This window comes from Mobula birostris, chromosome 18 (assembly GCF_030028105.1).
Source record: "Mobula birostris isolate sMobBir1 chromosome 18, sMobBir1.hap1, whole genome shotgun sequence".
NCBI classification, from domain to species: Eukaryota; Metazoa; Chordata; class Chondrichthyes; order Myliobatiformes; family Myliobatidae; genus Mobula; species Mobula birostris.
In genome coordinates this window covers 65,780,542-65,808,143 of record NC_092387.1, presented here as the reverse complement: position 1 = coordinate 65,808,143, position 27,602 = coordinate 65,780,542, and the positions used below count along the sequence as shown (strand labels likewise).

General features: G+C 40.1%; 1 protein-coding gene across 1 annotated transcript in view; it reads right to left on the bottom strand.

The window, feature by feature from the left end:
• polr3a (polymerase (RNA) III (DNA directed) polypeptide A) overlaps positions 1 to 27,602 on the bottom strand; it is a 91,358-nt gene that overhangs the window by 44,033 nt on the left and 19,723 nt on the right. The window contains exons 7-17 of the mRNA XM_072282846.1: positions 20,413 to 20,575; positions 18,869 to 19,005; positions 18,682 to 18,785; positions 13,898 to 14,039; positions 13,450 to 13,590; positions 11,873 to 11,942; positions 10,457 to 10,584; positions 9,167 to 9,305; positions 5,350 to 5,514; positions 3,578 to 3,750; positions 2,773 to 2,884 (exon numbers count right to left, since the gene is read on the bottom strand). Of these exons, the coding sequence (XP_072138947.1) occupies positions 2,773 to 2,884; positions 3,578 to 3,750; positions 5,350 to 5,514; positions 9,167 to 9,305; positions 10,457 to 10,584; positions 11,873 to 11,942; positions 13,450 to 13,590; positions 13,898 to 14,039; positions 18,682 to 18,785; positions 18,869 to 19,005; positions 20,413 to 20,575 (1,474 nt within the window). The remainder of the gene's footprint in view (positions 1 to 2,772; positions 2,885 to 3,577; positions 3,751 to 5,349; positions 5,515 to 9,166; positions 9,306 to 10,456; positions 10,585 to 11,872; positions 11,943 to 13,449; positions 13,591 to 13,897; positions 14,040 to 18,681; positions 18,786 to 18,868; positions 19,006 to 20,412; positions 20,576 to 27,602) is intronic.

The following is a 27,602-nucleotide window of genomic DNA, read 5'->3' as shown; positions in this document are numbered from 1 at the left end:
GTGACAAATAATACACTCAAATTCGTTTCTAAAAGGGTTTTTTTTTTAGATTTTTTAGATTAGATTCAACTTTATTATCATTGTGCCGAGTACAGACACAAACCCAATGAAATGCATTCAGCATCTGACCAGAAATACAAAGAATAGTGTTATTTACAAAATAACTGTGAATAAAAAAAGTGCTACAGCACACAAATATAAAAGTACTGAGACAGTACAATATGGGTGCAATACTACTTAGCGCTGTGATGAGAGGTTCAGCAGTGTCGCAGGAAGAAGCTCTTCCTGTGCCTGCTGGTGCGGGAGCGGAGCCTCCTGTAGCGCCTACCAGATGGGAGGAGAGTAAAAAGTCCATGGTTAGGGTGAGATGCATCCCTGATAATGCTTTTGGCCCTGCCCAGGCAGCGTTTATGGCAGATGTTCTCAATGGTGGGCAATTGGGTGCCGATAATCTGCTGGGCAGTTTTCACCACACGCTGGAGTGCTTTGCGGGCCGATACGGGACAATTGCCATACCACACTGAGATGCAGTTAGTGAGTATGCTCTCAATGGTTATCCAACGAATTTCATATTAAACACACAGCGCTTATTTTCCTCCCATGAATATAGTGATAAGTCAATTATAAGTCACTTATAAGTAAATAGCATAACATTTCAAGTAACGTTTGGATATTAAACACAGAGCGCATATTTTCCTCGTATGAACATATAAAATCATTGCAACACACCAATATTGCTGAATCAGTGGCAGCCCTGGGCTTGCTTTCGTGCAACAAGACGGTCCCATCGAGGGGTGATGGGAGACAGCGATACTCGAAGGGGGTTCCTTATGTCCAGTCTATTCCGCAATTTAGCTTTCGTTGCAGAAAATTCTGCTTCACAGAGATACGATGCTGGAAATGGAAGCAACGTTTTCAGTGCTTTCGTGGCTAGCTCAGGATATTCAGCCTTGACTTTGATTCAGAATGCCGGCAGAGATGTTATGCCAAACATACTTTTCAGCCCACCGTCATTTGCAAGCTTGAGGATTTGATCTTCTTCCCGTGCTGACATGGATGATTCACCGGGGACATTCACAAATGGGTCACGGACCCATTCCTTTGCACGTCTTGGGTCATTTGCAGTGGGGAAGTAACGCTCGAATTCTGCCGACAGCGAAGTTAGGTGATCGTGCACCAGCTGTGAGAAAGACGGTGCAGCCTCAGTCTCTCCCAAAATCCCAGCTAATGTTGGGAAAACGTCAAATATGCCCCTGTCCACTCACCATCCCCACAGTTCCAGTTTGGCTTTCAAAGCAGACACTTTATCTGCCAACTTGAAGACAGTTGCCATTCTTTCCTGAAGTGACAAACTGAGTTCAGGTTGAAGATGTCACACAGATAGCCACTAAGTACGACGCTCTCAGAGCAGCAGCATTTGTGGAGGTGGTGGCTCTCAGCTTCTGTCTTGCTTGCTCACGTTTTTTCATCTCAAAAAACTCAACGGGTTTGTCTTTAAGTGCAGGGTGCTTGGACTCAAGGTGCCAAAGCAGTTTTGAGGGCTTCATTGCCTCATTAGACAACTTGATTCCACATATCACACACAGGGAGCTTGGAGTGTGCGAGTCGCTGGTCACAATAAAGCCATATCTTATGTACGACTCGTCGTATTTTCTGTTGAAGGAAGCTTTCTTTTTTTGCAGTCTCTGCATTATCATCTTCGTTAGGTCTTTTATGTCTCTCTTCCACCTCTTCCAGAAAAACTCTCAAGCGACGTTTGTTTTTTACTCATACCGACTGATGAACTCGCGTACGTTCAAGTTCAACAGTGGACGTGGCAGGGAATGAGGAAAGGTGCAGCTGACTCATATCGCTTCATACCGCCAAGTCATATCGTTTCCTTGTGGCCCGGTAGCGCACGCTTTGTGGCCCGGTGGTTGGGAACCACTGACTTAGACGAAGATCAGATCACATTTTATGAGTAATTAATGCAGAAAACCAAGTAATTTCAAGGGGTTCACAAACTTTATCTTGCAACTGTAGATTAATTGGTCACTGTCAATAGCCCTGCGATTAGGCTAATGTTAAGTAAGTTGCTTGCTGGGTGTTACATCTTGTTGGGTGGGAAAGACCTGTTGTACACTGTATCTCAAATTAAAAAAAAATAAAAATCTACCTAAAAGGTTGCAGCATATAATCAAATGGCAGAGGAAAAAAGTGGTCAGATAATCTGCCATTCAACAATGTTATGGTTCATTCTGTGTCTCCAGCTTTCTTCCCATGCTATCCACCATCTTCACTTCTTCCAATTTCCAAAATTTCTTTTTCAGTCTTCAATATACTCAGCCACATTCCTCAAAGCATAGAATTCCAGAAGTTACCATTCTTTATAAAGACTACCTCATTTATGATCGAACTGCTCCCTGCATCTTGAGAGCACATTCTGGTTCTGGACCTAAAATTACATATACCATTGATATATAATGGCAGAATAATTTTTATTGCAAACAAAAAAAAAAGTAATGATTTTACTTCAAAATGCCAGAGGAGCTTGAGCTCAGGTCAGGCAGTTATCTATGGAAAGGAATTAAGAGTCGACACTGCATCGACTGATTTCCAGCATTTGTAGAATCTGTTGTGTTTAAGATTTTACATTGATAGCTCAAAATTTCCAGGATTTCTTTAACTGTGTGGGTAATGCTCACCTCCATGGGTGAGCATTTGACCAAGCCTGCTCTATGAAATAGATTTTCACCCATGTTCAGCTTGAAGAAGAACACCTTTCCCCATTACCTTTAGAACCGCAGAGAGCCATGGTGAGTGGACTGTTGCTTTTATCCAACTCCCTGAGGCATGCACTGCCGGCGTGGTCTCTAATTACAGAAAGTTCCTTAAGAATCAGGGCCTGGAAGTGATAAAAATGTCAGATCAGTTCAGGTGAAATGTATATTTTTCTTTGCTCATGATCAACCAGAGAAATGAGAAAAAAAACCAGCCAAATATCATTCTAATTCAAGTATAATGATCAGACATACATCTTTATATCTCTTAATAGATTTGTATTTTGACATAGAATATATTGTTTAAGACCAGCTTCACTAAGCAGTAGCAACAAAATAAATTAATTGATCTCCAGCAACAATAATGCAGACAGGTGTTCCAGAATGAAATACTAGCCAATGAAATCAAGGTAATCATACCATTAATCCTTTGAAACTTTAACTCATGCAAATTAGAAGTTTATGGCTTCAACTGTCATCAGTGTTTATACAGATTACCAAACAATTTCCCATGTTCTTATAAATCAACATTACTGGCTGCTTTGGTATTAAGTGAAGCCAGTCATTTTCATTAAGAATTGAATATTCACTGAAAATGGTTTCAGTTAAAAAGGAACGTGTCAGGAAAGCGCCGCATCCACATTACTCAGGAGAATAATTTTGGCAAATTTCTTCATTAAATACTGCAACCATTCTGCTTTTATAATGTCGATATCAATGTATAATGTCCTTAGGAATTACATTTTTATTGTTATAGACAATAAAGGAAGAAGATTTAAATGTTTTTTAAAACTTTGTAAGTGTTTGTGCCCTCTTACTTCTAATGTTTCTTCTGCTGTACACCCAGGCTGCTGCTGAAGTTTGCCTGTATTGAGTGCTTCAATAAATTCATCACATTTCTTATAGCCAGCATCAAGCAGCTCCTGCTTGGCTCTCAAGAGTCTCCGCCCCGGCGTAACATCACCAATACCAATGGAAAATCCTCGATTGGCTAAGTTTTAAACAAACAGATAAAGTTAAGCTTTAAAACAAAAATATTTTTTCTTCTTTAATTTCAAATTTCCAGTAATGACAACTGTTTGATTCAATGTTACTCTTGACTGATATCACTTTAATGTAAAAGATTTTCTTTACAAGATTTGCTCCTCTAAAATTGCTCAAAATACCTATACAGCGGAACAGAAAAAGTGTAGAAACAACAAAGAAAACAAGTAACACACATCAAAGTTGCTGGTGAACGCAGCAGGCCGGGCAGCATCTCTAGGAAGAGGTACAGTCGACGTTTCAGGCCGAGACCCTTCGTCAGGACTAACTGAAGGAAGAGTTAATAAGAGATTTGAAAGTGGGAGGGGGAGGGGGAGATCCAAAATGATAGGAGGAGACAGGAGGGGGAGGGATGGAGCCAAGAGCTGGACAGGTGATTGGCAAAGGGGATATGAGAGGATCATGGGACAGGAGGCCCGGGGAGAAAGATGGGGGTGGGGGGGTGGGGGGAAACCCAGAGGATGGGCAAGGGCTATAGTCAGAGGGACAGAGGGAGAAAAAGGAGAGTGAGGGAAAGAATGTGTGTGTAAAAATAAATAACAGATGGGGTACGAGGGGGAGGTGGGGCATTAGCGGAAGTTAGAGAAGTCAATGTTCATGCCATCAGGTTGGAGGCTACCCAGACGGAATATCAGGCGTTGTTCCTCCAACCTGAGTGTGGCTAAAATGGTTACAGTAGAGGAGGCCATGGATAAACATGTCAGAATGGGAATGGGATGTGGAATTAAAATGTGTGGCTACTGGGAGAAAGGAAAACAAGTATTAACATTGAACACAAAATGGGCAAAATAACTTTCTTATTGTCTGGTACATTCAAAATAGTACAGTGGGCTTCTGACGTAAAAAATTAAACACCATCATCCCCTCAAAACTAATCAACAAGTTCCAACTCAACTCAACCTATGGACTCAACTTTCAAGGACTCTGCGACTCACGTTCTCAAAATTATTTATTTATCTATATTTTGATTTTTATTTGCAGTTTGTCTTCTTTTGCACATTGATTGCTTCCCAGTCTTTGCGTGTAGATTTTCATTGCTTTTATTGTATTTATTTATTCTACTGTTAATGCCCCCGAGAAAAAGAGGCTTAGGGTAGTATATGGTGACATAAACACACAAATTTACTTTGAACTTTGAGAAAGCAGATTTATAACATGAGGTAAGACAGTACAAGTTCCTGGGAAATAAGATACACTGTAGCAGTAGAATTAATTTAAAATACTGTTGCATTAAGAATCGTAAGCAAATAGGATGTAGTCAGATAAAGAATACACTTTGAGGGACTGTTTACATCAGAACTTATTTTATTTTCCAAAAATAAACTGGGCATATTTTGGCCCAAATTAATTATAACTAAAATGGATCGAACAATGGCTTATCATTTTGATGTGTATTTATTAAGTTAGGTAAAAATGAAAAGATAACAGGCATTGATCATTAATTTTGTTGCCTGTAACTGGAACGTTAAAATAATTAAATGTATAAATCCAATACTTATTCAGGCAACAGGATTTTATAACAAAGTTACTACTTGCAAATACTCACAGAGGTAAACAGGAGCCAGGCGAGCAAGACGAGACATAGCATCTGCAGCTGCCATCTGTCCCCAGTCTCTCAGCAGGATGTAGAAGATGTTGTTCTTGGAACCTGATCCCAGAGTTCCTTTATCCAGGCTCCCAGCCATCAGTTCACTGTTCTGGATTACGACGACTGCAGATGATAAATAAAATTTGCACTTATGCAGAAAGGTAACAACTCAATGCGTTTGTTAGGGGAACATGAGTAGCCCTAGTTGGAATGCTGTAACTACGCTTACAGCATTCATTAGTGAGAGAACCCTTCTGAACAAATGTACGCTCAATGACAATAGAAATAAAGACCTGCACTTTTATGAGCATTCCAATAGACTGAATTGATTTTGCACATTATCCAAGGTGTGCTTAAATTATTTGAGATACTTAAGGTGATGCAAGAACATATTGAGTGGTATACAGACAGAACCTTCCACAACATTTGAACTAGTCTCTCTAATCAATGGAGAATTACAAAAAAAATCACATCCATATAAAATATAAAGGAAATATTAAAAAAAATTTAAAGGGTACAAAAACTTATGATCACTGAATATTCCAAGGACCATAGTGCAGCCCTAATTTAAGTATCACAAAACACAGTATCAGGCTCTCTGGTCCAACTGGTACACCCTGACCTGCGTTTGGTGCATATCCTTCCAGATTTTTCTATCCATGTCCCTGTAAAGTGTTGTTAATGTACCGGGCCTGAAGCATGTCCTCTGGCAGCTCATTCCATATACTGATTCCCTTCTGGGTGAAGATGTTACCCCTCAGCTTTCTATTCAATCTCTCCCCCCTCTCACTCTATCTACGTCCTTGTGAGGTTATACACCCTCTGTAAGATCACTGCTCATTCTCTTATGCTCCAGTGAAAGAAATCCCAACCTGCTCAATCTCTCCATAATTCAGTCCCTTGAGTCCCAGCATCATCCTTGTAAACTTCCTGTGCATTTTTCCAGATTAATGTCATCCTTCTATCAGCATGGTCACCAACACACAATATTCTAAATACGGCCTCACCAACGCCTTGTACAATGGAAACATCTACATCCCAACTTCTCTACTGCATGCCTTGACTGATGAAAACTAGTGTACCAAAAGCCTTTGTCACGATCCTATCTACCTTCGAGGGATCCATATACCTGCACTTTGTTCTACAACACTCCTGCAGGGCCCTATCATTCACTGTGAAGGTCTAACTCTCATTTATTTTCCCCAAAAATAACTCCATTTGCCATTCCTTTGCCCACTTATCCAGCTGAACAAGATGCCTCTGTAAACCATGATAACCATCTTCACTGTCAACGACACTACCTAAATACTTCTTGCATTTTTATAATTCCAAGTATTATGGGCCACAGCCACCAACAGACAAGTTTCAATTAAACTCACTAACGCACTATTTAAGACATTTGACTGGAACCTGAAGTGAGATTTATAGGCTCCCACTTGAAAGCAACATAGCCTTTTTTTAGTGGATCTAACATTGCTGACTACTAGGATATAATTTAAACAAGTTAGATTTGTAGAGTACTTTATGGATCAGAGGTGCTACAATGGGTTTTGAGGTGATCTGAAACAGTAAAATCCCACAAGGTTGGACAATGGAGAAAGGTGCGAGCCAGATCACGCTCTATTCATGCTGCTGCCATCAGGGAAAAACGTACAGGAGCCTAAGGACTCACAGCACCAAGTTGAGGAACAGCTATTACCCCTCAACCATCAGGTTCTTAAACCAGTGGGGACAACTTCATTTGTCTCATCATTGAACTGCTCCCACAACCTGTGGATTCACTTTCAAGGACTCTTCAACTCATGTTCTTGATATTTATTGCTTGCTTGCTTGTTTGTTTATTAATTAATTATCTTGTCTTTTATTTTTGTATTTGCACATTTTGTTGTCTTTTGCACACTGGTTGTCTGCTCTGTTCGTGCAGTCTTTCAATGATTTTATTATGGTTCTTCATCTTCCCATGGTACTGTCAATTCCACAACATATGCCAGCTTGGCTGTTGTGGACCACAGGACCATGTCTGGTCAGAGTATTGTAGCCATAATGTCTGGGGGAAACACAAGCTTTTTTTCCAAGTCCACGTCCATTCCCTATAGTAAGTTGGCACTCTCAATATTGGCAGTGGGTTTGGAGGGAGGGTAGGTACGTCATCGGGGTCATCAGGTGAGCACCCTCCTTCTTTGACGTTTTGTCGATAAGCCCACGACGTCTCCAGAGGGCTCAACGGTGCTACCTGGTGTCCCAGATACACCCCCCTCAGTTCCATACCCTCCTGTGGGGATTGAAACATCAAGTCCTAGTAGCTCTACTTGGATTTATTGAGTTTGCCCACAAGAAGAGAAAATCTCAGAGTTGTTTATGGTGACATATATGTACTTTGATAATAAATCTACTTTGAACTTTTTGAATGGTCCACGAAACCGATGGAATATTGCCTAGTTTTTTTGCACTACTTTTTAATTCATACTAATTGCATACCTTTGTATGATACTGCTACTGCAAAACAACAAACTTCACAACATGTTCTATGTTCTATAGATTGGCACATAGATGACAGAAAAATGGAGAAAGGTTAGATTGATTTTGGAAAAGGTTAAAAGGTTGGCACAACATTGTGGGCCGAAGGGCCTGTACTAAACCATCCTATGCAAGTAAGTGATGATAAATCTGATACTGAATACTGCCTGCAGCTGTACAAAATTCTCTTACATATCTCTTATTACTGTACTTTAACAAATTTTACATGGTGCTGGTATCAAACTGAGAAAAAATTCAAGTTTTATGGAGATAATAAGAAAACCAAAGGAAATGGGACTGAGTGAGAAAGAGAGGGTAGAAAATCAGTTTTGATTTTACTGAAAGTGGAACTGGCTTAAGGGGATTTTATGATATATTCTTGTTGTCTCAGTAAACATGATACCAAGAATAACTCAGAAAAGAATTAGGAAGTATGTATGCATAAATATGTAAGTGGGTTCGATTTCAACACTTAAGAGAAGTTCGGATAGGTACATGGATGGGTAAGTTGCAGGTGCTGTCAATGGGACTAGGCAGAATAATAATTTGGCACAGACTAGATGGGCCAAAGAGCTTAATTCTGTGCTGAAACGTTCTATGACTGTATCAATCAACTCTTCAGCAACGACTTGTGTACTCCTCTGCCTCGTTATTCCCTCCAGCACAGAGTGCTGGGTCTGATTTCCACAACAATCCTGGAAAACGCAATTAGAAATCAAATGATAGGAGTACAGTGCATAAACATGAGATTCTTGCATATGCTGGAAATCCAGAACAATACACGGAAAACTCTGGAGAAACTCAGCAGGTCAGGCAGCATCCATGGAGGGAACGAAGTTTAATTTCTAGCTGAGACACTTCATTAGGACCTCACCAAGAATTAAGTCCTCATGAAGGGCCTCGGCCCTAAAAGCCAATTATTTATTCCCCTCAGTAAATACTGTCTGACATGCCGAGTTCCTCCAGCATTGGAATACAGTGCGTTATGTTCCACTGGGTTCAAAATTAAATTCTAAAATGAATGCTATTTCGTAAAACAAAAATCACATCCAAATGCACTGCAGGAAACTAAAACTCAGAATGAAAAAAGACTAAAATTAAACTGGCAAATTTTATTTGATGCCAGTCTGAATAACACCATATCCGGAGCAATCAGTAACAAAACTGATCTCATGAAAAATCATTTTCAAAAAAAGTTATTGTTCATTTTTCCAACTTTCCACTCAGTTCTGATGACAGGAAGATGCCTATGACTTACAGGAGTCATTGGAGCAGAGATCTTCGCCTTTTCCACAGTACTGCTTCCCCTTGGTGCGTAAGTTGGCATTAATAGGGCAGTCTTTGTTTGGTTTGAGAATGAGGCTAAAAATTTGCTTCCCTGTCCACAGAGTTACAGGCTGTAAAGAAAACAGTTTGACATTATTTGTACATGAGCACAGATCATACTCAGCTCTCGTACTGAGCACAATAGATTTGGCAGATGCTGGAAATTCAGAGTAACAGACAAAATGCTGGAGGAACTCGAGAGATACCCATCCTAATGAAGGGTCTTGGCCTGAAACACTGACTATTTATTCTTTTCCATAGATACTCCCTGACCTGCTGAGTTCCTCCAGCATTTTGTGTCTCAATTACTAAGATGAATTTATAAATGACAATTTCTTTCCTCATCACATCTGTCATAAAACATTCAGATAGGAGAAAACAGTTTCAATTTAAATAAACACATTTATTTATTCATTCATTCATTGGAAATCAGGATGATTTGGGCCTCTTATTTAAGAAAATATGAGGTTGCATTGGAGAGGCTCCAGAGGAGGTTTACAAGAATGATTCCAAGAACAAAAGGGTTAACTAATGATGGTTCTGAGCATGTCGCTGCTGGAGTTTAGAAAAATGCAGGGGGAACTCACTGAAACCTATCAAATATTGAAAGGCCTAGATACAGTGGACGTGGAGAGGATGTTACCTATAGTGGGGGAGTTTCAGACCAGCGGGCACAGCCTCAGAATACAAAGATGTCCCTTTAGAACAGAGACGAGGAAGCATTTCTTTAGCCAGAGGAAGGTGAATCTGTGGAATTCATTGCCACAGACAGCTGAGGAGGTCAAATCACTGGGTATATTTAAAGTGGAGTTTTATAGGTTCCAGATTAGTCAGGACCTCAAAAGTTAAAGAGAGAAGACAGGAGGATGGGGTTGAGGAGATAAATAAGCCATGTTCGAATGGAAGAGCAAACTCGATGGACTGAATGGCATAGTTCTGCTCATATGACTTTACGGTTTAATGGTCTAATCCACCCATCTACATTTTCATTCACATCACTGACATATGGTGAAGAAAAACTTGCATTACTACAGATAAGGGGCCATGGAACAGAGTGAGTTAGTTCCTCTGGGAGACATTTGGCATGGACATGATGGATGATGGTGCCTTACCCAAACTTGTGGTTACTAAAACATCTTAAGAACTATGAGAAAAAAAGACCACAGCAATTTCCAAGCTTCCAGCTTAATTTTCATATCTGAATATAAATCAGTTCAATTACCTTCAGGATCGCAGGATATGGTAGAGTGATTTTGATTCGCTCATCTTTCCCTGAAAGAATGGAAGCGACAATCTGGCATGTCTTTGCTCTGTCAAAAAAAGTGTCTTTCAAGGTAAGTAGATAGGCACCTGCAGAGACAAGAAGGAGATATTTTCTAATAAGTAGAGTTACTACAAACATAGCTGCCAAGTCACAAGGTTAGACTTCATCACATTGAACGCCCAAACACTGACATTGAATGTTCAAATACTGAATTTGCCAACTTAACTATCAATTATGGGAGAATCAGGCATTCCCACTCCAGAAACATCAGGATGGGTGTTTGGGGGGGGGGGGGAATTCCAAATTCAACAGGTTTAAATGTCCTTGACTAATAGGATTAGCCTCAAACTGCTAAGTAAATAAAGTTTAAAATTCAAAGTGAGTTTTATTATCAAAGTACAAATATGTCATCATATGCAACCCTGAGATTAATTTTCTTGCTGGCATACTTAATTAATAGAATAATAATCATAACAGAATCAATGCCAACTTGGGCATTCAACCAGTGTGCAGAAGACAACAAACTGGAAGTCACAACAAAAACTGGGAATTAGAAATAACTGAAGTACTGGACAAAGACACTAAATACTGGAAATACAGAATGACTCAGGAAAAGGCATTTGTTAAAGTGGTATTGGATGACTCCCATGGTTGGTTCAAGATCAACTTGCAATTAAAACCGGAAAACTAGTTTGGATCAGTTTATACATTTGCTTTCAGAATAAGAAGTTTGCTAAGTTTAAATACTTATACAGTCAACTCTACTAAAACAAATATAAGAATTTGATCCTGATACCAGCTTGGGTTAGGTGTTATCAACTAGTTCTCTGTGTTCTCTCACTTCCTAACCAGACATTAACAAAGATACAGCACAGAAAATATTTGACATTGAGGATTAAATTGTCAATAATTACATATTTTAAAATGGATTCATGAATAGAAAAGTGGAGGATTACGTAGGAGGCAAATGTTAGATTGATCTTAGGAATCGGTATTGAGGTCGGTACAACATTGTCGGCCGAACATTACTGTGCTGTAATGTTCTATGAATATACTTATAACAGAATTTTTAAAAATAAGCATTTTAACAATAAATCTTAACAGAAATTAAAAATGATTACTCTGGTTAACAGCAAATTCCATTAGACAAGTTTTCAAAAGGAAATAAAAGTTGCAAGTCCACTCAAAATGAGCTAAAAAACAAAAAATAAATAGACTACATGGAGCTGTCCTGATTTAACTTCTGCTTAATTTCGAGAGAACATAAAGCTTGAAAGTTTCACAAGCCTTTGCACATTGAATTTCCATTACCCCTGACAATGCTGTCCAATCAAATCTCAGACTTTGAAATGAAAATGCTCAACTTTACTTCACCTGTCAGAAAGTCCTGTATTGCAGCAATTAGTGGCTCCCCATTTCTAGGGGTTACCAAGTTGGCTTTTGTCTAGAGGGAAAAGAAAGGCAATAATGAACTATGCACCTTAACTCTTTAAGAGACTGATACAATATTAGTGAAATTAATCTGATCATATCAGAAACAAGTACATAAAATTAAGGATAACAAAATGGCTTAAAATGCAGAATTCAATCAAAGATAAGCAAAGCAAAATTCAGGTCGAGCGTTTTTAATAACTTGTTTCAAAGGAAATTGCTGGGAAAGGTGAAGGCTATTTTATTTACTTTGGTTCCTCATTACATTTCTTTCTTTCCACACTACATCATTTTAATACAGGTGTCCCCCACTTTTTGAACGTTCGCTTTACAAAACCTCACTGTTACAAAAGACCTACATTAGTACCCTATTTTCACTTTCAGCAGGTGTTTTCACTGTTACGAAAAAAAAATTCAGTGCGCGATAAAAAATCAGTGCGTGATAAAAGGCAGCACGCGTCCCGAGCAGCCGCTCTCCCCTGGATTCTCGCCGGCATTGCTTAAACACGAGCCTGTGAGTAGCCGTTTGCAAGATGAGTTCTATGGTATCGGAAAAGCCTGAAAGAGCTCGTAAGGGTGTTACAATTACGGTAAAACTAGACATAATTAAGCGTTTTGATCGTGGTGAACAAAGTAAGGACAACATGAGTTTGGCTTGTGGAAGTTGACGAAGGTGATGTTGAAGAGGTTTTGGCAACCCATCACCAAGAACTGACAGATGAAGAGCTGATGCAATTGTAAGAAAAAAGGATAACAATCGAAACCGAATGAATAATGATAAAGTACGACTTTAATTTTGAAAGGGTACGTCAGTTTAGGGGATATTTGCAGGATGGTTTGAGTCCTTATTAAAGAACTGTGTGATAGAAAAATACGCAGCTGATCTCCTGGGATTTTCCAACAAGTGTCTAAAATTTACAGAGAATGGTGTGATAGACAAAAAAACACCCAGTGAGCTGCAGTTCTGTGGGCGAAAACACCTTGTTGATGACAGATGTCAGAGGAGAATGGCCAGACTGGTTTAAGCCAACAGGAAGTCAACAGTAACTCAAATAACCACACGCTACAACAGTGGTGCGCAGAAGAGCATCTCTGAATGCACAACACATCAGACCTTGAAGTGGATGGGCTACTACAGCAGAAGATCACATCAGGTCCCACTCCTATGCCCACTTTATAGGTATACTGCTGTACCTAATAATGTGGTCACGAGTGAATGATTTTATTTCAGAGTTCCAGTATCTGCAATTTTTGGCTTTGCAATTACAATTCAGTTCACCTTTATTCCAGTAAAGTCCAGCATTAAGCAGCTTTAATTACTTGCCTTAGCCACTCCTCTCATAATCTTACTTTTATCAGGTCATCCCTCAAATTCTTCCTCCAGGTAAAACAAGCCCAGCCTATCCAATCTCTCCCTATAAATAAAGTCTTTGTAATGCTAGCTAAATAAAATAAGGGTTTAATCCTGTTAAATCACAGCCACAAGAACAAAATATACAGTATCATCAAATTGCACTCACCCCCATAAGGACAAGAGCTTCAGCTTTGGCCTCCTCAGTTTGAGGAAGGTGAAGGTTCATTTCATCACCATCAAAATCTGCATTATATGGTGTACAAACACATTCATTGAATCTGAATGTACGGTGTGGTTTCACCTTAGCCTGAAATACAATCGATAAAGCAATTGCAGTTCTAATTTTTATCTTGTCAACATTGATTATCTGGTGCTATATATTGGCCATGCTTTTCTTCTTACATTTTTCACATCTTGCAGAGATGTCAAAACAATCAAGAGCACAATATATTAGCTTGGTTTAAAATAACACATTTGTCGAATTATTTTTGCAGTATCGTATCCAATTAGCTGATGTGAAAGGTTTGTTGATGTTATATACTTTGATAACTTGAGAACCTGGGATATGAAAAATACATGTCTCACAGCTGTTCATGTTTTTACAGAACACTTACTATATGGGCCATGATGCTCAGTTTGTGTAGGGATGGCTGTCTATTGAACAGTACTATATCGCCATCAATTAAATGTCTTTCCACAACGTCACCATATTTCAGTTCCTGTGCCATTTTCTCTCTATTTCCATACCTCAGAAACCTGTTTTTAAGGAAACAAGAACATTTAGCATGCACTCAGAGAAACATAAGCAAAAAGAACGAATGTGGACATCAGCAATTTGATTACAAAAGAGCTTGTCTCTTATTTCAGAGGTGGGGAAGGGGCAGTGCACATGCTTCTGCCTACATCAGTGGTGTTGAGGTTGAGAGCTTCAAGTTCCTAGGTGTGAACATCGCCAATCATGCCCATTTCACGGCCAAGTAAGTTCACCAACACCTCTATTTCCTCAGAAGGCTAAAGAATTTAGAGCACATCCCCATTGGCACTTATCACTTTTTATCGATGAACTATAGAAAGCATTCTGTATGCAAAATGCTTGGTACTGGCAACTGGTCTACACGTGAACACAAAAAGAAATGCACAGAGTTGTGGACACAGCCCAGAATATCACAAGAACCAGTCTCTCTCTACGGACTCTTGTCTACACTTCCCACTGCCTCAGTAAAGCAAGCATAATCAAAGACCCCACTCACTCCGGACATTCTCTCTTCTCCCCTCTCCTATCAGCAGAAGATACAGAAGCCTGAAAGCTTGTACCACCAGGCTCAAGGACAGCTTCTATTCTGCTGTTATCAGACACTTGAATGGATCTTTTGTACAATAAGATACTCTTGGACTCACAATCTACTTTGTTATCATCTTGCACTTTATCATTTACCTGTACTACACTCTTCTGGTAGATTTTATGCTTTATTCTGCAATGTTATTGTTTTACTTTATTCTAGCTCAATGCACCGTGTGACGATTTGATCTGTATGACAACTATGCAACACTGTATCTTGGAACTTAAAACAATAATAAACCGACACCAATACAAAACGTTATTAAGAACAAACATTTTTTCTTAGGAGGATCCTTGGAATCAGGATGACTTGTTTCTGCAACTTCTGCCACAGGTGAGGCAGGAGATCCTGAGGTGTGAACAACTGTAGATGGCCTGTGAAGAAGTGGGATTGTTCCTTGGTCCATTCAACATTGAGTGTCATGTTCCATGGAGTCCAGGTTCTCACACCCTGGTTGCTCCTTCAACCTCAAGTGGTCAGTTTTCCAGTAGGGTTGAGACCCTTCAGCTTGACAATCACGACAAAGTTTCCTGACCCGAAAAGTAATCTGTCTGTTATCTCTCCACAGATGATGCCTGACCAACTGAGTTCCTCCAGCACCTGCAGTTTCTGCTTACTTTAAACTTGCCAGCTCACTGTACAGTATAATGTGTAAAAGCATACATGAAATCAAAATGTACTTGAGTAGTAATAGAAGAAACATCCAACAGTCCAACATTAAAGTCCTAAAGATGCCAGATTATTGGAGCCTTACCATATATAAATAGAAACACAGTAACATAAGAATTAAGGGGTACAGACCAAAGATGGAAGTGTGAAATTAAGTCACCTATTTAACATAACGTTGTAGACAGCAAATCAAGCACAGGGTCAGCTAAAATAAATTAACGATATTTAAAATGTATTTATTTAATGGAACAGGCTATTCTGGCACAATGAGCCGTACTGCCTGAAAAGGAAATTGCAAACAAAATAAGAATTCCTTCTGTTGTAAAACAAAATTCCAAGGAAATCAACATTCGTATGTTGCTGCTAAATGAACGTATTGGAGTTTTACTGTACATAATACTTTAATATTGGAATTAAGGCATACAGACCAAAGATGGAAATGTGAAAATAGGTCACCTAGCTGTCAAAATGTCATAGACAGCAAATTAAGTATAGGGTCATCCAAACTAAATCAAGACTATTTCAGATTGATTCGGAAATAGTAAACAGAATCAAAATTTCTTCTGCTATGAAACAAAACTGTAGATGAAGTCATCAACACAAGAGATTCTGCAGATGCTGGAAATCCAAAACAACACACACAAAATGTTGGAGGAACTCAGCAGCTCAGGCAACATCTATGGAAAAGAATAAACAGTCAATGTTTCAGGCTGAGACTGTTCATCAGGACTGGAAAGGAAAGGGGAAGATGTCAGAATAAAAAGGTAGGGGGAGGGGAGTAAGTACAAGCTAGAAGGTAATACAGGTGGCCCCGTGTTCCGAGCGTTCGCTTTACAACACCTCGCTGTTACGAAAGACCTACATTAGTTACCTGTTTTCACTAACAGAAGGTGTTTTCACTGTTATGAAAAAAGGCAGCACGAGCCGAGCGGCCAAGTTCCTCCCCCGGAACTGCATTCTAGCTGCCACTGATTAGACACGTGATTTATCTCGATTTATTTTGTGCATCCGTTAGCAAGTTGAGTTCGTAAGGGTGTTACACAGTGTAAAACTAGACATAATTGAGCATTTCAATTGCGGTGAATGAAGTAAGGACATTGTCTGTACGTTGAACTTGCCTGCGTCCACTATTTCGCACTATTTACGCAGAGAGAAAGAATCTTGAAAGCTGCCGATATTACTGTTGTTTTTGCTCGTAGCAAAGTGGTCTCTCTTAGTCAACATCCAATAATGGATAAAATGTAAAGTCTATTGCTTGAGTGGATTCATGGGTGTACAAAGCATGGTGCTCCATTAAGTTTTCTTAGACTTAAGGAGAAATCAGTCAGTCTTTTTAATAAGCTGAAACAGAAAGCACTGGACGATGGTGATGAAAGTGTTGTGAAAGTGGAATTTAAAGGTAGTCATGGGTGGTTTGATCGGTTTCTGAGGCGAGGGCAGCTTCATAGTTTAACGTTTACTGGAGAGAGTGCTTCAGCTGATACTGAAGCTGCCGAAAAGTTCCCAGCAGAACTGAAGAAAATAATTACAGAAGGTGGTTATTCGTATAAGCAAGTGTTTAACTGTGACGAAACTGCAATTTATTGGAAAAAATTGCCGAGCAAGATGTTTATTTCAATAGAAGAAAAGCAGACTAAGGGACACAAGGCATCGAAGGACAGGTTTACCCTAATGCCTATGATTAATGTCACTGGTGATGCTGTCCTGAAGCCTCTACTAGTGTACCATTCAGAAAATCTGAGGGCACTTAAAGGCGTTGATAAAAAAAACACTTCCCGTTCTGTTCACATCCAAGTGGTTGGAATACCCAAGTGCTTTTTTCTGAGTACATGAATGGATACGTTAGTCCTTCCGTTGAAAAATACTGCAGAGAAAATAACCTCGATAATAGGTGTCTTGTGATTGTCAATAATTGTGCTGCTCATCCACCTGGCATTACCGAGTATGGCAGTAACATATGTGTTGCGTTCTTACCGCCGAATACAACGTCGTTGCTGCAGCTGTGCGACCAAGGCCTAATAGCCACAATTAAGGCTTATTATACGTAAAATGTGATGTGTTTTATTATAAGTACCATTGACAGAGAGGGCAACTCTGAAGCATCTTTGCGAGAGATCTGGAAAGACTACAATATAAAATTGGCAATCGCCAACATCGGAGATGCTCTTGAAAGGCTAACAGTCTCGATGAGAAATGGCGTTTGGAGGAAACTATGGTCCGAAGCAGTGAACGATTTTAAAGGCTTCGAACCATCAACAATAAATACGGCAATAGTGAGTTTGGCTAAGGAGGCTGGGTTTGTGGAAGTTGACGAAGATGATGTTGAAGAGGTTTTGGCATCCCATGACCAAGAACTGACAGATGAAGAGCTGATGCAATTGCAAGAGGAAAGGATAACAATCGAAACCAAACGCAGTAGCGAACAGCCCGAAAGTGAAGTCCTCCAGGAACTGAATGTGAAGCAACTGCGTGAGATTTTTGCTGCAATTGACAACAATGATTCCAGAAAAGTACGACTTTAATTTTGAAAGGGTACGCAGGTTTAGGGCATATTTGCAGGATGGTTTGAGTGCTTACGAAGAACTGTATGATAGAAAAATGCACGAGGCTAAGCAGTCAAGCAAGCCTTCCACGTCAGCTGACGAACCTCGACCTTCGACATCGAGGCGGGGAGTCATAGAAGATGACCTACCTGCCCTGATGGAAACAGACGACGATGAGATGACACCCCAGTCTCCTCTACCTCCTACCACCCCAATCTCCGACGACTCAGCCTAACATACCATCATCAGTGTGCTCACTGTCTTCCCAATTCCGGTAAGTGATACTACACTGTACATACATTATTTCTACTTTATATAGGCTATGTATTTTTTATGTGTTATTTGGCAGCTTCATAGCTTAAAGGTTACTGGAGAGAGTGTTTCTGCCGAGAGCGCTTGCATGAGATTTTCGCTACGGTAGACAGTGCAGCAATGATTGCAGAAAAGTATTTCTACTTTATATAGGCTGTGTATTTATCATATCATTCCTGCTTTTACTATATGTTACTGTTATTTTAGGTTTTATGTGTTATTTGGCATGATTTTGTAGGTTATATTTTGGGTCCGGGAACGCTCAAGAATTTTCCCATATTAATAAAAGGTAATTGCTTATTCACTTTACGACATTCTGGCTTACAAACCATTTCATAGGAATGCTCTACCTTCCAATAGTGGGGGAAACCTGTAGGTGGAGCCAGGTGGGTGGAAAAGTTAAAAGTCTGTGGAAGAAGGAATCTGATAGGAAAGGAGAGTGGACCATGGGAGAAACGGAAGGAGGAGGGCACCGGGGGAGGTAATAGGCAGGTGAGAAGAGGTAAAAGGTCCAAGTGGGGAATAGATCATCACCTCTTCAGATTTGTATGCCGTTGCTGAATGAAGTTAGCTCCTGGATGGACTTCTGGCCCATTACGCACAAGCTTTCGCATTAATTCCAGATTAGCCTTTGTCACCTGCAGTGAAAATAACCAAGTTTATGTGTATTAACATACTCCTTCCAAACCAAGCAAAAAAGTACCTTAAAAAGAGAACTCACTCTTTCAGGATAGGTCAGGATCTTTGCCACATGCACTGGAACCGCTACTTCATCTATACGCAGATTTGGATCAGGAGAAATTACAGTCCTGCTGGAAAAATCCACTCTTTTCCCAGACAAATTGCCTCGAAATCGACCTAAAGTGTTTTGAATGGAGGGTTAATTATTATTAAATCTTTAGGTATGATTATAAGGGTGTCTTTTTAATGTTCCTGATGGCCTTATTATTTGATAGCTAATTCAATATGATAAAAACTGTATGCAGTTTGACCGAGTACATTGTTACTTTGGCTCAGGATCTGAATTGGAACAGCTTGCAGATACATTTTATGATATAAAGATTGAAGATGACCTTTATTTGTCACATGTACATCAACACATACAGTGAAATGCATCATTTGCGTCAACAACCAACATAGTCCAAGGGTGTGCTGGTGGCAGCCCATAACTGTCTTAGTACTCTAAACACCAATATTACATGCTCACAACTCACTAACTCTAACCTGTATGCCTTTGGAATGTGGGTGGAAACTGGAGTACCTGGCGGAAAACACGGGGTCACAGGGAGAACAGTCAAACTCCTTACTGACAGTGACCGGTATTGAACCTGCATTACTGGTGTTGTAAAGTGTTAATCTAACCACTACGCTACCGTGCTGCCTAAGATCCAGACAGAATGAAATTTAGCTTGGAGGTACAGATGTTATATTATTGCAAGAACATTTTGTCAGAGGAGCTGAAAATTCCTGACAGAAGTGAAAATTACCTTTTTCAATTCACTCATTATTGGAATCTAAAGTTTGGGACTTCATATTTCATTAAATAAACGCTCCTATCAATTGTACCCAAAGCAATAACATTTTGGATTAACTATTCTAATTTCTTATGAGAGTCTTTAGGCCTCACTGTATTTTGATATAATTATCTTCATTGCTGACTTCATTCAGCTATGGAAAACATTTACATATTTGTTTTGATAATTAAGTTTTTCTTTGTATATTTCATTCCACATAACTTTCATGCCTGTTGGATAATTTGATACCACAGGATTGGTGATCAACAGCTCCCCAGGTCTATCACTGTCATAACAGCACCTCTGCTTTCTTAGAAGTTTGCACAGATTCAGTTTATCACCAAAAACTTTGACAAACTTCTATAGATGCACCGTGGAGAGCATCCTAACTGGCTGCACCATGGCCTGGTATGGAAACACCATACCAGGAATGCTACAGCTCAGTCCATCACAGGGAAAATCCACCCCACTATTGAGCTCATTTACATGGAGTGCTACCACAAGAAAGCAGCATCCATCATCAAGGACCCCCCCAACATCCAGACCATACTCACTTCTCCCTGCTATGTTGGGGAAGGGGGTACAGAATCCTTTGAGTTCCACACCACGAGGTTCAGGAACAGTTATTACCCTACAACCGTCAGAGTCTTGAACTGGCGTGGATAACTTCATTCACAACTCCTTCACTTGATTATCACCAGTATTTTCTATGAGCATTTAGACAGAAAGACATTCAGTCTCAACGACTTACCCTGTTTCCCTTTCAGCCGCTGCACAAAGCCCCTGGTCCACTTCTTTGGTGCCATGTTGAGAGGAATGCCAGAAAGCTCACTATTGATATATAGTGCACACTGCAATTGTAAGAAGTCCCAGTCTTCCATGATCATTTGAGTCTTCGCTCCAGACATGCGATGCTGGGGACACAAGAGTTCATTAACTGATTGCGAACTGAAAGGGGAAACTACTGACAAATTACCAGTCTGAAGTTATTCTACATGGCAACAGAACCATTTCCTTCTCTTTCCCCTGCACGAAGCTGTGTTCATGTTATTGATCTAGATGTTTTCCATTCCGTTTCATTCAAAGTATGATAAATCCTGAATGAACAAATAAAATCACAGCTTCAATCCAAATTAAATTTTCTGTGCTATTGATGATTTTTCTGTAAAACTCAAATATACTTCCTCAAAGCGGGCTCTTGTCTGCTACCATTCTATGTATTCCATAATTTCCACAATCAACTTCTTGCTGGTTGCATCACAGTCTGGTATGGAGGCTCCAATACACAGGATCACAAAAAGCTGCAGAGTCGCAGACTCAGACAGCTCAGCTGTGGGCACAAACCTCCTCACCATCGAGAGCACCCTCATGAGGCAGTATCTCAAGAAGGCATAATGGCTCTCACCAAGTAACCTCACCTTCCAGGACATGCCCACGTGCCCTCTCTTTGTTACTACCATCAGGGAGGAGGCACAGGAGCCTGGAGACCCATATACAAGGATTCAGGAATAGCTTACTCCTCCCTCCCAACCCCACTCATCAGATTTCCGTGAAATTGACCTCATTCTTCTTTTTCTCCCCACTATTTATTTTGTAAGTTATAGTAATTTTCACTGTATTGCTGCCCCAAAACAACAAATTTCATGTCATATAGGTCATAATAAACCAGATTCTGATTCCAACTTTAAAAAGATCACTTGCCACTGCTCTTATCTTTCATGAATCATGGTAGAGACCCTTATCAATGGTTCAATTTAATATCAGAGAATGTATACAGTATACAACCTGAAATTCTTATGCTTTGCAGACATCCACGAAATGACATAGAAAAAATCCCACAGAATGAATGACAGAAAAAAGTTGGAACTCCAAACCTTCCTCCCACCCCGGGCACACAAGCAGCAGCAAAGCATCAACTCTCCCCTTCCCCGAATTGATCAATTTTTTTTTACAATCTATACTTTCACAGTACCGGCTCAGCTATTCTTTCCCTCCTCCCCGTGCAAATGCCATCAACTGCACATCATTCAAAGAACATCATTACAGTTTTCAAAGTTTAAACATAACTTCTCCAGCTTTCTTCTGTCTGTCATGAACACCATCATCATAGTCATGACTCTACATTCAAATTCCTTCCAAAATTCAGAAGTCAAACCATCAGTATGTTATATTGTTTTTACTCCGAAGCAACACAAAGCATATTTGACAGGGGCACACATGCCAACGGTTAAATATTTATCTCGAACTTTCCTTCCCTCTTAACTTAACCTATGCTTTCTAATTTTTGCTGCTTCTCATCACTTCTGCATTGTGTATATTACCTAATGTTTTACAGATTTAATATAAAGACCAAAAATATAATTTTCACTAATTATGCAGTTACGTACATAATAAGACTTTTTTTAAAGACCATAGTACAGAACAAAGGGCCATTGTACATTGGGATCAAGTGAAAAGGCTTCTGGCAATTGCCAGAACACATGTGAAACAAAAGGTTAGGCCAGGAATGTGACTCAGGTCCAAGACAGAATTTGAAATGGGAAGACAACACCATACCAGACAAAAACAGTGTGGACTTAGCTAGATTGTGACAGTGGATAAGACCAAACCAGTAAGGAGGAAATTGAGTATTAAATATGAAAAAATAACTTGGGAGCAGAAATTGAAAGAACAAAGTTCTAGTTAATCATCATTATGTGCCATGTCATATGATATGGGCAATCACAATCTCATGACCATGACTGTTCTTGGCAAATTTTTCTACAGAAGTGGTTTGCCATTGCCTTCTTCTGGGAAATGTCTTTACAAGACGGGTGACCTCAGCCATTATCAATACTGCCTGGTGTCAGTGGTCGCATAACCAGAACTTGTGATATGTACCAGCTGCTCATACGACCATCCACCACCTGCTCCCATGGCCTCATGTGACCCTGATCAGGGTGGGGGGGGGCGGTTTGGGATGCTAAGAAGGTACTACACCCTGCAGGCTAGTGAAGAGAAGGAGTGCCTTATGCCTCCTTTGGTAAAACCGTATCTCCACTAGTAAATAGGAAGGGTAAAAAACACAACAGGTTTTGTGCAAATTATTTGAACGGGCTGTAAAGTACTGTATCACACAGTGATGTTAAAATGGGGAAGGTTACTCACAATGACCACAAGATGGCGCCCATGCACTCTATCCAGAAGAAACTCAAATTAAATTCCAGATGTATGCACCAGACTGAGTTGTCAATAATAAAGTACATCAGAACCCAATACTGCCGTCAGCATTAAGATATACAATATTATGTGGTGTACACAAACATTATTGTATGCAATTAAGAGATACTGTCTTTAACCAGATTTAATATTACATTTCCTTACTGGTGTAATAATTCAAAAGCTTTCAAAGTATACACTGCAGTAGAACATCATTCCCTGCTCAGTTTTATTATGCTTAGTTCAAATGCAGGACTTCCACTGCTGCATGCTAGGTCCAAATCACAGCCCCCACTAATGGGTTTGTCAAACCAAATCACACAGCTCTACGTGTAGATAAATCCTCCAGGTTTCAATGTAGACAATATAGGTCAGCCAAAAGGATGTACATCGTTCTGAGAATATCCCTACATTTCTCCCGATGTAAACTTCCATCATCTATTCAAGCCTCTATATTATCCCCATGTCCAAACTTCAGGCCAATAGTCCTGCTTTCAACTTTACATGCTGACACCTGATACTGGGTCTTCACTCTGCCATTATCACTGTAGTGATTAGCACAATGCTTTTCAGTACAGGCAACCCAGGTTCAATTCCTACTGTTGCCTGTAAGGAGTTTGTACATTCCCCCTGTGGCTGTGTGAATTTCCGTCCACAGTCCAAAGTCGCACTGGTTGGAAGGTTAATTGGTCATTGTAAATTGTCCTGTGATCAGGCTGGGATTCAAGATTGGGGGAATGCTGGGCAGCGTGGCTCAAAGGGCCAGAAGTGCCTATTAACACACCGTATCTCAACAGTAAATAAAACATTACAGTCGTGACTCTACACTCAAATTTCTCCCAAAATTCATAAGCCGAACCATCAGCATGTTATATATTCTTTTCATTCTGAAGCAGCACAAGGCATGTTTGACAGGGGCACAATGCTATGTTTAATTTAATTTGGAATAGTCAACAATTAAGGTCAATAACCAAAGTAAAAGAAAAGTTTCATTCAACAACCTGTAGAAATTTGGTGGATACCTTTGCAAAACAATCCTCTCAGTTTCATGCACTGAGATTCCAAACTACACCATTAGATTAACAGCAGCACATCTCTTGCAGAAGGTGGTACAGGGATTGGGGTTAAGCCATTGAGTTCAGAACATCTATTTCCATTGATGGGATACTGTGTTCACTGGCTTATCGTTTCACCAACAATAAATACTCCACAGTTACAGGCAGTCTGCCACAATATATGCTTCAAAGAAACCTCACATTACAGAAAATCCTTCTATAAAAACAATTGTTTCAATAAAAAAGAGGGCTAGGGCTGAACAGTTTCAAATCTTCAATAACAAACTGATTCTGTCCACAGGATTTTCAAACATATAGGTGTTTTAAATAGTTACAAGTTGATTTTGTTACTGCAAAATTACTCTGCTACATTGTTTAACAAAGTATCCTTGCACAAGTACCTTGTTAATTCCCAATGGCTTCCTGTAGTAAACTTAGCTGTTGGTAAGAGACCAGTGAGTCTAGTTACTGTGGAGAAGTTACACAGAAACAGGAATTTTTCTTTCCAAGACAGCTTTTTCCCCTCCTGCTTGTGAGTGGGAAGACGGATGATTGGGAAATTTTTAAGGAGCAACAGAACTTAACTAAAAAGGCTATACGGGGAGAAAAAATGAGATATGAACACAAGCTAGCTAGAAATATAAAGGAGGATAGCAAAAGTTTTTTTTTTAGGTATGTGAAGAGAAGGAAGATAGTTAAGAACAATGTTGGGCCCTTGAAGAATGAATTGGGAGAAATTGTTATGGGAAACAGAGAAATGGCAGACGAATTTAATAAGTACTTTGGATCTGTCTTCACTAGGGAAGACACAAGCAATCTCCCAGATGTATGGATGGGCCAAGGACATAGGGTAACAGAGGAACTGAAACAGATTGACGTTAGGAAGGAAGCGGTGATGAGTAGACTGATGGGACTGAAGGCTAACAAATCCCCAGGTCCAGATAGTCTGCATCCTAGGGTACTAAAGGAGGTGGCTCTGGAAATTGCGGATGCATTGGTGATCATTTTCCAATGTTCCTTAGATTCAGGATCAGTTCCTGAGGATTGGCGAATGGCTAATGTTATCCCACTTTTTAAGAAAGGAGGGAGGGAGAAAAGAGAGAACTGTCGCCCTGTTAGCCTAACATCAGTAGTAGGGAAGATGCTAGAGTCCATTATTAAAGATGAAATAGCGGCATATCTTGATAGCAGTGATAGGATTGGGCCGAGCCAGCATGGATTTACCAAGGGCAAATCATGCTTGACTAATCTATTGGAGTTTTTCGAGGATGTAACCAGGAAGATAGACATGGGAGATCCAGTGGATGTGGTGTACCTTGACTTTCAGAAGGCATTTGATAAGGTACCACATAGGAGATTGGTGGGTAAAATCAGACCTCATGGCATTGGGGGGAGGATATTGACATGGATAGAAAACTGGTTGGCAGATAGAAAGCAAAGGGTAGCAGTGAATGGGTGTTTCTTGGAATGGCAGGTGGTGACTAGTGGGGTGCTACAGGGCTCAGTATTGGGACCACAGCTGTTTATGATTTACGTCAATGATTTAGAGGAAGGCATTATGAATAACATCAGCAAGTTTGCTGATGATACTAAGCTGGGTGGCAGTGTGACATGTGATGAGGATGTTAGGAGAATTCAAGGTGACTTGGATAGGCTGGGTGAGTGGGCAGAAACTTGGCAGATGGCGTTTAATGTGAATAAGTGTGAGGTTATTCACTTTGGGAGCAAGAACAGGAAGGCAGATTATTATCTGAACGGTGTGGAGTTAGGTAAGGGAGAAATACAAAGAGATCTAGGAGTACTTGTTCATCAGTCTCTGAAGGTGAATGAGCAAGTGCAGCAGGCAGTGAAGAAGGCTAATGGAATGTTGGCCTTTATTACAAAGGGAATTGAGTACAAGATCAAGGAAATTCTTTTGCATTTGTACAGGGCCCTGGTGAGACCACACCCGGAGTATTGTGTGCAGTTTTGGTCTCCAGGGTTACGGAAGGACATCCTGGCTGTGGAGGAGGTGGAGGGATTGGACAAGATAGAGGCAGGAAGTATGTTCCAGATGCTGGGAGAGTCCAGTACCAGCGGCATGGTTTAAGAATAAGGGGTAGGTCATTTAGGACAGAGTTGAGGAGGAACAACTTCTCCCAGAGAGTTGTGGAGGTGTGGAATGCACTGCCTCAGAAGGCAGTGGAGACCAATTCTCTGGATGCTTTCAAGAAGGAGCTAGGTAAGTATCTTATGGATAGGGGAATCAAGGGTTATGGGGACAAGGCAGGAACGGGGTATCATAGATGATCAGCCATGATCTCAGAATGGCGGTGCAGGCTCGAGGGCCGAATGGTCTACTTCTGCACCTACTGTCTATTGTCAATTTTCAAAGTAACTGTTCAGTGGTTCTCTAGTACCTGATCAAAAATGCATCATTACCAATTTGACCCACTTAACACAAACCACATTCCCTTCTTAAACAACCACATTATATCCAATTTGCATTATGGAAAAGTGTTATAACAGAACTACCTGTACCAGTGAAGAGCATCTATTATCTCAGATAAAAAAAACTTTTACACGTCTTTGTTAAATTGTATTTGAAATGCTGAGGATAAAATATGCAGCTGACAAGCAACTTTCCTGAAGAAAATAAATCCTACCATACAATGAGCTACAATCTACATTAATTTATGCGATCTCAAGTTATAAACTACTGCATATGTTTAAATCTTTCCATTGTCAGGAAAGGAAACACTTTGAAAAACTGACCTTCAAAATACAAATATATATTAATTGCTTTACAACAACTGCAGCTGAACATGGAATTGGCATATTTTATAAGAAACATAACATTATTTAGAGATGTAGTGTGGAATAAGCCTGTCTCACCCAATGAGCCAGTTACTTTGCTGGTGGGTCCAGCAACCCACCAATTTAACCCTAGCCTAACTGCAGCACCATTTTTAATGGCCAATTAAATCGTGGCTAAAAGATGGTTGTAGCTGGGAGCTGAATGTCCAAGGTTACACGTTGTATTGAAGGGACAGAAAGGGAGGCAGAGGGGGTGGCATGGCTCTGCTGGTAAAGAATGCCATCAAATCAGTACAAAGATATGACATAGGATCGGAAGATGTTGAATTCTTGTGGGCTGAGTTAAGAAACTGCAAGAGTTAAAGGACCCTGAAGACAGTTATATACAGGCCTCCCAACAGTAGTTGGGATGTGGACCGCAGATTACAACGGGAAATAGAAAAAGCTTGTCAAAAGAGCAATGTTATGTTAGTCACAGGAGATTTCAACGTGGTGTTGATTGGGAAAATCAGGTTGGTAATGGATCACAAGAGAGTGAGCTTGTTGAATGCCAAAGAGATGGCTTTTTAGAGCAGTTTGTCATTGAGCCTACTCGGGGATCAGCTGTACTGGATTGGATGTTACGTAATGAACTGGAGGTGATTAGGGAGCTTAAGGTAAAAGAACCCTTAGGAGACAGTGATCACAATATGATTGAGTACAACTTGAAATTTGATAGGGAGAAAGTAAAGTCTGACATAACAGTATTTCAGTGGAGTAAAGGGAATTACAGATCTATGAGAGAGGAGTTGGCCAAAGTAAATTGGATGGTGATGCTGGCAGGGATGACAGCAAAGCAGCAAAGATGTGAATTTCTGGGAAAAATGAAGAAGGTGCAGGATAGATGTATTCC